This window comes from Pyrgilauda ruficollis, unplaced genomic scaffold, assembly GCF_017590135.1.
Source record: "Pyrgilauda ruficollis isolate IOZ18807 unplaced genomic scaffold, ASM1759013v1 scaffold25, whole genome shotgun sequence".
Taxonomy (NCBI): Eukaryota; Metazoa; Chordata; class Aves; order Passeriformes; family Passeridae; genus Pyrgilauda; species Pyrgilauda ruficollis.
In genome coordinates this window covers 5,680,510-5,692,617 of record NW_024523822.1, presented here as the reverse complement: position 1 = coordinate 5,692,617, position 12,108 = coordinate 5,680,510, and the positions used below count along the sequence as shown (strand labels likewise).

Here is a 12,108-nt window from a genome sequence, read left to right as displayed (position 1 = left end):
TTTTTTTTTTTTTTTTTTATGTGGAAGTCTGGATGTCTTTTGTGGAGATGTACTGATCTACAGAGTATGTTGTACTGGATCCAAAGGACAGCTCCAATAAATACCGTTTGATCCCTGAATGGACTTCCCATGTAAATATGGAAAACAACTTTTCATGGCTATAATGAGAAGAGTCACATGCCATGTCCTTGCAGCTCTGACTAAGGTAACTCCCTACAGAATTTCCTTTTCTACAGCATTCTTACTGGCTAGGTCAGAATTAATTTTTTAGCATTGATGGTTTCCACAGATCTTACCCTTGGAGATACAACTCTCCCTCCATGAACCTATCCTGAATGGCAAGGCAGTAAAAATTAGGCAGAGTACTGAAGAGGAACCTAAATGTGTTGGTTTTTTTTAACTTAGAGCTAAGAAGTCCAAGAGAACCAGATGATAATCTGGTTTAGTCCTGAATGGTTTAGTCTTGAATGATCCAGATAACTTCTTACAACCATTCTTTTTTTTTGGCAATGACCCTTCCATAACACCACCCTTAAAAATCTAGTATTAATCAGACAGGCAAAGTTGCAAATAGAGATACTGAAAGATGAAGAAAGGACATGATGGGCTTTTATACTAGTGCTTGTTTTCTGTTTCTGCAGAAACAGGATCTATAAGGTTTATTGATGTCTGGAGATCTCTGGGTGTGTCCAGCTATACTCCGATGCACACAATAGCTAGAAAAATTGCTGTTGCAGCCTTGGAAAAGATGACTTTTCTTCACAATTACAGTTAATTTAAACAACTGCAAGACACAAACCTAAGATCACAGCTGACCACACAGCAAATAATTAGGGATGCTCTACCTTCTGGAACATATTAATGAGTCATATTAAATAGTTATGCACTCACATTACATAAGAGTATTTGTGTACTCCATTACATGACACTCAGAAAACCCAAACAGACAAATAAGAAAACAGAGAATAATGCAACATACAAATACCTTGGAAAGGAAAATAAATAAAAGCTGTGGAATAAAGAGTGCTATAAAAAGTGGTAAAACTGTTGCCAGAGACCTTGTAGCCTTTTGCACAGGTTTACAATTGTGTTAGATCCTCCTTTGGTTTCTCATGGGACCTTTGTCCAGCTTTGTCATTCTTTATTATGAGACTGACATCAGTCAGCTGGTTTGTAGCCAGTTGCAGTAATAATAAACTGGCAGGGAGCTCAGAAATTACTGGAACTATTTGGTCATCTTGAAACTGAAAATGAAAGACTATTCCAAAATTCTTGAAGGCAAAAAACCCCACTCTTAAATGCCTTTTCTATAATAACTGTTTCACAGCATAAAAAGTCTACAAAGTTCAAATTGTTTCAGTTTATTTAGTGCTACGTTTGCCTTAAAAGTTGTAAGGAGTTCCAGCCAAGAGAAGCCATCTCCTCCAAGAGGGATTCATTTAATATCAGCAAATAAAAATACATATTGTGGAGGATCCAAACCTTTAAAGCTGTAGAAATAATTTATTAAGGAGAATGACATTTCGTACCACCACGTTGCCTACTGGATTCTACTAACATACTCCATTTGTCCCTTAAGGTTAATAGTCAATTGTGGAGCCATTAACAGAGTGGGTAGGCTTTTGCATCAGCTACATGAGCAGAGTGTGTGATGTATTTGCATGTTTGACTGACACACTTGCAGATTTTTTAAGAAATTCAGCTCGCTTTTGCTGAGGTCATTCACTTACAGCTTTGCAGCTCTAACCTCACTCCACAGGAATACGTAGTGACTGGCTGGCTGCTTTTTAACATCTGGCTACAAGAGCTTGCTGAAATTTCGGACTATCTCACTAACGTTCTTGTGAAGATGGAAACACTGATACAATGTTTTTCTCTGCCTTTGCACCTCTAGGTTTTTGGGTGGAACTGCCTCAGGAACAAATCCTGAGGTAGCTTTTGCTGCCACACTGTCTTTCTATTCATATTCTATTATTTCTGTGCGCTCGGGAAGGCATTTTATCTCCTTTGGAAGTCTCCAAAGTAAGAACAGCAAAGCAGTCCACAGTTACACAATTTTAGTCAAGATTTTCTATTTGTCAGCTGGAAAGCACCCCCCTCAGGTGTGTCTGGAAGCTGGATACAGCCTGGAGCAGCCATGGCTATACCAGTGTTATGTCCAGCTCAATCCACCCACGATGTTCCCACCCCTCCACTGGCAGTGGGAAATGCCCCTCTGGCATTTGCTCAGGCCAGGGCACAAGATGAGCTCAATATCCCTAGAGCCAGAACCGAGACGTGTCCCAGGCTGCCAAGCTGACTGCCACCACAGACTCATCCTCTCAGTGGACTGGATATCAAGGTGGCCACAGGAAGCACTGATCACAGCCCAGCAAACTTCACGACCAAAGAGTACCTCCAGGGCTCAAGCAACAGTGGGTTAGTGCGCATTATTGTGCATCTTGTGTGTCAGTGGTGCCCTCTCCAAAACAGGTCAGCACCAGAAATGTCTTTAGACGCCTAAAAGAGACTCACTCTTTCTACTTGAGCTGTGGAGGTCAGTGGCTCCTCTGAGAGCCCTGATGGGCTACACAAGTGTCCACTCACCTGCTGAAGAACTGTCATCAGGACTGCCACAACAGGGACAGCTGGCAGTGACAGTACGCAAAAGTGGATTAGTAAGTCTAAAATGCAGGGTGATATAGTGACCAAAGTGATGGGGAAACCACACTTTGAAGTGAGGAGGAAACAAAAAAAAAATGGAGTTCTGAGTCTTCCATGACTTCATCTATACTTTGGCTAAACATTTTAAAATAAACGTGGTCAAAAAATTCACCGCTTCTCTCCATTTACCTTCTGTCTGTTGGCTTGAGGTTAGTGGCTCTAGTCAGTAATGAAGGCAGTGAATCGCATGGAAATTCACACAGCACACAGAAGAGGGAAGATCTTTGAAAGCTCTGTGACCATTTCTTACAAGTGTTTTTGAAGAGGACAGAGTGCCCTTAGTGGGTTTCTTCTTCCTCAGAAATACATGACAACATCTACACACAACAGATTATTCACCAAATTTAGAAGTTAAGCTTGGTGCATACTTTCCATGTGGTTCAAGTGCTACAAAATACTCCACAGAGAAAAGCTACTGACAAATAACTAAAATGCAAAGAACAATGCAACGACACACAAATCCCAGAGTCTGAGTAATTTTTTGCCCAAGGAGTCAAAACAACAAACCAAGATCCACCCTGGAATGACGTAGCGAGCTGAGGGTACTTCAGAGGTGTATTCCTCTATGAGTTATCACTGCATGAAAAAACCCAAAACCAAACTAAATAGCACTTTGCCCCCACACCCCCAAGGGGAAAAAAAAAAAAAACAACCCCAAGAAAATTTTAAAAAGGCACTTCCCATTTACCCAGTTATGTCCCGTGTTTTACTTTGGAGCTCACCATTTCAGTGAGTTTTAAAAAAAGTAAATTTATTATTTCACACTCAACAATACAGCATACAAACTGTGATGCAGGTCCAGCTGCATCTGAGTAACAGCTGCTGAAGTATACCCAGATCCTTGCATGGAAAGCAGAGTCCTGCTGTTTCTCATGGAATCTTCCCTTAACTGCCAAAACCTTTTCAAAAGCAACTTCTCCAAGGGCTGAACCAGTGCCCACTGAAAGCAAAGGGAAAGATTCCTATTGATGGCAAGTATCCCAAGTAAGCCAGAGGCTTAGATTGCCCTTGCCAGAAAATTGTTTATGTGCATTTTGATGACTTCTAAAGCTTCTCTTTTTGTAGTTGTCTTTCATACAGATCTTACCATGTGATTATTTTCCAGTCACTTCACATACTGGATAAAGTGAGGTTGATGTGTTTCTATCCCTGATTCAACAGAGAACATAATTTTATCAAATTAATTTTTATGAGACCTTCTTCAGTCAGGGTGCACGGGGAAGCATATGCAATGTTTAAACATTCTGCTGTCCAATGGCCTGATTTTCCCTGTATAAACACATGGGAGGAAGGTAAAAGACTCAGTCATGTGTTAAAGATAACGATGTGGTGCCCTCACAATAAAACCACAGAAGCCAGGTTTTTCACAAGCTTACTCTGTGATTGAAATTCACTTGCAGTTTGTCCTCAGAGGTAAGTATAGACATTCCAGTGCAGATTGAAATTGTGGAATTAAATGGGACAGTCTCTTAATTCTCAGGGAAGATGTGGAAGCTTGTGGTCACTTACATTCTTCACTGATGCCACTAAATGGCAATTTAATACCAAGGTGCAAATCAGGTGAATAAACCTGCCTGAAAGGGGGTCACTGGGGCATGAGTTATCTATGAAAGCAGACAGGAAAGGAATGAAAAAACGTGCACCTTTAGGTAAGACCTTATTTCTGGAGAAGCTGAAGCCCATCACTTAGTGCAATTGCTACGATGGGGTAGCTGGCTGCCTACAGAAAGTTGTATAAACACATGCACTCAGAGAGCAAAAACTGTCCCCTTCTGTTATTCTTTAACTAAACTTATTTTCTTCTTCTGTCAGAGTAGAAGAGGGAACAGTTCATGCAGTTGCAACTCATATTTTCCATATTTTTATACGGACCATATAGACCAAGGTTGTTTTAGGCCAGATCAGTTCGTTTAAAAAAATGCAACACCCTCCTGCCACTGCCTTAATAGCAAATTTTATTACATCTTTGATACCACAACTAATTATTCAGAGAAGAAATCACAATTAGCAGGAGTTTGGCCGTAGCGTTTATCCCCAACTTGCACTCCTCTGGTATACAGTGTATCAAGAGGACAGAGAGGATGACACTCGAACCTGAGCCAACCCTGTAAAAATAGGGAGCTAGCGGCATCATAAACGCTGGAATTATTTAGAAGGCTTAATAAATCTAGCCTTAGGAACACCAGTCAAGAGTAATCTGCTCATGGCAAGTTCCACAGAGGCAGGATATGATCTTTTGTCTATTGTTGTGAATCTGGCAGTACCCTAAATAGCAGCTATATTTCCATAACAGAGGACTTTAGTCATGCAAATCCTCCCCCTCAGGCCCAAGGACGTCAGACAGGGAAGGTGAGATTCAGCCTTCCCTTAGTGAAGAGTGTGACACCTCTATAGAAGAAATGCAGAGCAACCATGGGCTCTTCCAAATTCCAAACACACAAAGCCAGCACAAAGTGTTCCTGGAAGACAAAATCATCTTCATTGTCTCTGCTACTCTGTACCAGCCAGATCCCTTGAACTCTTATGCTGGAAGGTGAAGGGATGTACAAGAGTTTACTTAGGCTAACGTGGGCTCTTATTATTAAAAAAACCCCCCCCCCCCAAAAAAAAAAAAAACAACAAAACAACCAAAAAAAGAAGAAAAAAGTATTCATTGAAGAGAGAAATAAAAAAACAGCAAATAGCCTTTCTTCTCTTCCTGTGACAGGCCTGTAATTTGAATCCCCTGTGGTAATTTTGTAAATCAAACTTCTTTTGCTCTAAGAGAAGAAGCCAGATGGGCAGTGGGGCAATGTCTCTCTTTGGTATGGCATTTGGTATCTAGCCTGGTACTCAAAGGTGTAGGCATTTTCCCTCCCCTCCTATTGCAGCTGAATGACTTTGCTGTGTTGATTTGAAACGACCTGACTAATCTCAACTTCCTCTAACAGTTTAATGAAATGTCAGAAGTTAACACTGTTCACAGAACTGAAAAAAGGCCATTCAAACAATAATGAAAGGAAACACATGGACAGCAGTTTTTAAACAGTTTTGGGCTATTGGAAATAATTCAATGAGCTTTAGTCAAGCTGCAGTACAAGCATACTGAGATGTGACCCAAAAAAAAAAAAAAAAAAAAAAAAAAAAGATGCATTTTTCATCTGGACTGTTTAATATATTTCAGGATTACAAAAAGGACGTATATAAGAAAAGCGATAATTAGGTAAATTTCGAAAAAAAAAGAGAGATCCTTCCTGCCCCTCTTGGATCATTTGGTGTTTGGAAATACAAACCACAGAGCAACGGTTACGTGGCACTGGTTCCACCATCTGAAATTACAGCAGGCAGAGGTAGCAATGATCCGGCAAGTTGAGTCCTGTTCCTTTCCAAAAGAAGTTTAATGGTGTTCTCAAGTGCAAAGGAATTGAATACAATGATCATGATTCCAATCTGGTAGAATACCAGAGGAATCATACCTTTTTCAGAGGAAAAAGCTTACACTGTACTCCCCCATTAAGCACAGTACAATGGGCTAAACCAAACACATCTTTGCTTTGTCTATCACTAGTATTTTACTTCCTCTTAAGAAGTTATTGAAGTCTACTAAAATAGCATATTTTTTACTGAAGACAGCTCCCAGATTTTGTGACCTGCCCACTGGAATTATTTTTTGCTTCCAGCTGAAGGAGAGACACTGTTTTGTTGGTAGCAGTACCAGTTATTGCCAAGCACTAATCCTTCTCCCGTTATTAATTTTTCCTCAGGTAGGTATCTTCATATGTTATAAAGGTGACAGATGTTTAGTGCCGTTGTCCTCTGAAGCACAACACCCTGTAAGGCAAAACCACGCTTTCCAGAGGCTACCATCTCTCTCACCTCCCTCACTACCATTTTACTGTAGAACCTGGAGACTGCAGCATCAGCCTGGCTCTTGTACACAGTCTCTAGGACTTCCCATAGTGCAGACTGTACATCCTTTGACTGTCTCAGAATTCCAGGAAGTCTCTCCTCCTTCCCATCACAGCTTCAGCTGTGATGTAACTCAATTACACTGCTGCTGCCTCTCAGCTTTCCAGACATCCATGGGTGGATGGATATAAACTTTGTTTAGTAAACTCTACAAAAGAGTTTAATCAGCCTTAGGGCTGACTACAGGCTCATTAACACTTGCCCATAGTTGAGCACTCAAAGTTGAGAGATGCCAGCTTAGAGCAGTAATGGGGAACCAACTACTCTGGCAACCTTCTGACTCTCAAGCTCACTCCCTATGGAAAAAAAGGTTCCATGAATATGTAAAAGAAGACAACCCTTGCGCAGAAGCTTGGTGGAGAAGGGAGCAGCCTGAAGGTTGGGCAGGCAAGCTATCAACACCAAAGAGTTCAGTGCTGCAACCAAATGCCATTACCTTCATGTATTTTTGCACTAGGCACTGGAAAGGCTGAACCTCTAAGAAAACAGGCAATGGTATATAAAATATCGTTCTGAGACCCTCTGTTTACATGACACAACGTTTGAAACCCAAATGTTCATATTTGCTGCACAGGTTTTTTGAGTTACATGATTTAGTATATTAGCATTACATTGCCAATCCAGACAGAATGGGAAAAAATTATTTGTAGGAACAGATGCAGCTATGAGAGACTGGAAGAACAAAGGAAAAACTGAGAGCCAGTAAATACAGGAGAAATTATGAAGATCACTAGAAGCTGGAAGGAAGAATGTGGGCCACAGTAACTTTACAAAATGATGCTAGGCCATTACAGAGAAGGCAATGAGATTAGTACAAGCATATAGGGAAGGTAGTTCTTTTCTAAGAGAAGAAGTGTCCTAAGAGAAGACAGACTTATAAGCCATAGCATCTGTCCTTGTCTTTAGAAAATAATTCTGTTAATCACAACACTCCCACTGAAAAACTAATCCCTTGGCATCAGTGCTCAAAGTGTGTAATAACCTACAGACATGTCCACAAATTCACCACACAGGCATGTCCACAACTGCTCTTGGAGCTTCCTGGGAATTCCCCTGGCTACTTACTCTTTGGCAATTTTAGAAGGTCATGCTGGGTTAACGCCTTATGTATCCTGAGATCTGGATTTTAGCATGATGGTATCAGCACAGAGGATTGACTACAGCTGCTCAAACCTCATGCAACAAAAATTTCAGTTTGCATCACTGAGTTATCACATAAAATGGGGGGCTGGATTGACAGAGCGCAATGAGTTAGGGATGGTGCCAAACAAGGAGCCTGGTACTGCTAGGAAGAAAACCTTAGATTCTTAGTCAATGCCCAGAGACAGAAGTGTTTCACCTCACAAACTACTTCAGCAAAGTTCAAGTGTAAAGACATAATTCAGTATTTCCAACAGAAATTATTTTTCTTCTGAGAAAAGGTAATAAATGACATCTCACATTACACCACTGGGTCAATATATTACATTCTTTGCTCTGCTAAGCTACATGATGATATCCTGGAACACAGAATCTAAGGAAGTGAAATTAGCTGGCCATCACTGCAGATGAAGTGTGTGTTTGTAAACAACTACATTTTGTACTTGCACTAAAAAAGACACTGCAATCTACCTCTGGTGTTTTAGGGCATTTAAGTTTCCATTAAATTTTAAGGTATTATTTAACTCAGGATGCTGACAAGAGAATTCCCAAAAATGCCAATTTACTTACACACTCCTGACTTGCTTCTTATGCTTGTGAAAATTTCAACTGCATGTAATAAAATTAAAAAATACTTTCTCATAAGAAAGTATGCTTCAGGGGATGACAGTGTAATGAAATATTTGCTATCACTCTACTGCTTACAAGTTTGTAATTCAAATCAAAGGTTTTACAGGCTTGTATAAATAAACAGTGCAGCAAGAACCTATCTCTGTAACACAGAGCTAAAACAGTCTTCTATAAATGTTCTGAATAATTTCCTTCTAAATTTTACACTGCATAACTGAAAAAATAGATAGATACAAGATGCAATGAGGACACTTTGCCAAGAATTCTGTCTTTCTTAAGAATTTCTGTGGACTACTAGATCCTAACAGAATTTAATTCTGCTAAAATCAATGGGTATTTTATTATCAGCTTCAATGACAAGGATATACATAAAGGAATCATATTCAAATGGAACATGGAAGGATATAATAAAATTTCATTACCTGCACTCATCAGGGTTTGTACCTAAATTAAGCACTGAACCTATAATAAATAAGCACAAGAGCTTAATGTGAATAAACCAACAATGCTAGGAAATCTCTATCTTTTGTCCTCTCCTTTTAGTTTTCAAGTACTTCTCTTGTAAGAGTCTACACAGGAGAAAATGACCAGGATGGGGCAGATAGTTCTCTCTAATACAGAACAGATGATGGATGTATTCTCCAATTCTGATGTAAAGGCACAGCATGTTTCACATTGTATTCTGCAGATAGTATTCCAAACCCATATAATCTTGTATTTCATACAAATCAAAGGATATTTAGGAAAATGAGTGTCCTTTACACAGTTTGAGGAGCCCAAGTAAAACAAATAGATTTAAATTATCACAAAAAAAATTCACATAATTTTCCAGAGAAGCATGGTAATAACCTAAGTTATGTTTTTCACTGTCTTTCTGATGAAAATATGAACTCTTAACCTGCAAGTTAATTATCTTATCCAACTCCTACTTCACAAATATTGCACCACTCCAACATTTTTCGTCTTTTACTTACTTTGGAATTTAGTATTGCTCAGAGTTCTTTTTCAATTATTCTACATTTGTTGATTATTTTAATGCACTGCAAATCTGCACAAAGAGGAGCATCTACTCTCTCTCCAACCACAAAAATGACATTCCATTAGTGTCTGGCAACTTAATTACTGCATGTTTTGGGTTAAGACACAGAGTTACAGCAGGTAGATGAAAGAAGGTGTCTATGTGCTTATGCATGTACACCCTCTTAATTCATAAACAAGAAGTTAAAAAAAACAAGCAACTCCACAACAATATCTTCCCAGATTCTTCCAGCTTCTGTTATAAATTATTTAAAACTTAAATTCTTTCACTTCATCCACAATTCTGAAGACTGCTGGCTTTGTCTCTCTGCTCACATCCAAAATGTCTGGAGTAACGTAGTGGGGAAGTGAGAGACCACCAGAGGAAGACCCTACAAGGGCAGGCCTGTGATGAACAAATGCTGTGTACACCATGCATCCATAAAAACCACATGCAAATCCTGACAAGACAACTTCACAGCACATAATAGCCCAGTAACAGAGTTGAACTGAGGTCAAGCCTGGAATTACTGATTTTAATTGTCTCCTTCTAATTTTTTTTATCCTCCTGGCTTTTTTGTATTGTAAGATCACAAATAAGTTGTGTACATATTGGTTCTGAATAAAACACTGAAACATGAGTTTATTGTTTCTCGTTGTTGGAACTTCCTAGAGGAAAAATATTGCCAAAACAATTTAATAGTGTATTCAAAATTAAGAGTGCATTTTGACCCAAGTGACTATAAATTAACCTAAAAAAAAAAGAAGAAAGACAATAAATTCTTCATTTTCCAAACAAATCAGGAAAATAACTGCAACAAAAGAGCATTTCAAAGAGTCACTGAACAATACTGAGAAAGTATGTCTGCTAATCAAGGTAAGGACAGCTCATTCGGAGGAAAGACTTCCACAGCTTGAGGCTGGAAGCTCTGTGTTTGGAGAAATGTGCTGTAAAATATTAAAATATTTGAGCGTTGTTAATTTTTGATATACCTTCAACAAAACCAGAACTCCACTTCACTTCTCATAAGATAGTGACTTCAGAGAAGCAAGACATGTTTCCTGTAAAGCACTTGAATGATGTGCTTCGAATTTGTTTCAAAGGTGAAGCTTTTCCCAAGATCCTCACATGGAGGATGGTCCTCATGCCTCACAGTGTTGCTCAAGGCTGTTGCCAAATATCGCAGTACCAATTGTGACAACCACGGGAGAAAGGGGAGTTTTCACAATAGGAATTGTGCAATCAGATTAGCCAGTCCAAGGAGGATTATAAAGATGTGAATAATCAGTGCGGGCCACGTCAGCTGCCCAGCACGGTGCAGGGAGATCATGTAGATGAGTGATGGATACACGAACACAAAGGCCAGGCCACATGTTGCTCCAGAGTATCTGAGGAAAGGGAGGGAAGAGGAGAAGTAAAAAAGAAAAAAAAGAATTAATGCTTTGCATTTATTCTTATTTCTTGTTGTCATTTCCCCACGCCAAACCAATGAACAATCTGGAAGAATACTGACTATCTGCAATCGATAAACATCAATTTCTGTTCCTTACTGACCTCTACCTCCTTCACTAGCACTTAATTACCACTCTCTGTGCTGTTCACCCCCCTGCTTGCTTGTACCTGCAGTATGGCATGGCTCTGTCCTTTCAGCCACACCCTGTGATGCTGTTGGGGAACAAATCCCTTACTTAAGCCTTGATGCTTCTACCTTCTTTGGGGAAATTTGTCAACATGCAGCAGAAAGAGACATAAGAGTGCATCCTCTATTACACATCCTTTACTGTCAGAACTGCAAATCTCATTGCACCCCAGCCATCTGAGAACACAGACTAAACCATTTAAATATAGAAATGTTTCTGAATCTGCAATTCTTATTTTAATTTATTTAATGAGCTTCTAGCAAATCATTCTTCACACCTAAAAGGAACAAAATGCCCTTCTGGTAACATGATCAACCACAGCAAGGGAAACATCTAACTGTTCTTTTTCTAACCTATTCCTTGCTTACAAAAATGTTCTCATAACTTTCACCTACTAAGAAGCCAAATGTTGTTATTAAGTAACAACGTATTTTGTTTCATATATTTGAACATTCCTTTCCAAGGAATGAACAGTCTGGCTTGCAAGCACGCAAGTTAGACTGTATAAAGACAATTTATCTGCTGGACACCCACTATTCAATGTGTTTGGTTACTAAGCACAATATAGACACATCAGAAGAGATAAGCACCAGTTTGCAAACAGTGGTATGTATTGCACAATGTTTAAACAAATTAGGTATCAGGAAGAAGAAATTCTCTCCTGTCAGGGTGCTGAGGCATTGGAACAGGTTGCCCAGGAAAGCTGTGGATGTGATGTCCCTGGAAATGTTCAAGGCCGGGTAGGATGGGACTCTGAGCAACCTGGTCTAGCAGCAGGTGTTCCTTGCCCATGGTAGGAGGTTGGAACTAGGTATCTTCAAGGTCCCTTCCAACCATAAGGGCCATTCTATCATTCTAAGAGTCTCTGATGACAATTAACTTGACCATTTCTATTACTGGAATACAAAAAAAATTACTACAAGGAGAGAGAGAAGAAAAAGAGGAAATGGGGAAAACCTTCTAAGATCAGCCACTGTGCAAAAGTAAGTTATTTTGCTACTTTGGTCAGACCCAAACCTGTCACTCTGG

General features: G+C 39.6%; 1 protein-coding gene across 4 annotated transcripts in view; it reads right to left on the bottom strand.

The window, feature by feature from the left end:
- Positions 1-5,849: 5,849 nt before the first annotated feature.
- SLC38A9 (solute carrier family 38 member 9) overlaps positions 5,850-12,108 on the bottom strand; it is a 48,419-nt gene continuing 42,160 nt past the window's right edge. For all 4 annotated transcript variants that reach the window (XM_041470804.1, XM_041470805.1, XM_041470806.1 and 1 more), the window contains one exon: positions 5,850-10,827. In XM_041470804.1, coding sequence (XP_041326738.1) covers positions 10,662-10,827 — 166 coding nt within the window. In that variant the 3' untranslated portion in view covers positions 5,850-10,661. The remainder of the gene's footprint in view (positions 10,828-12,108) is intronic.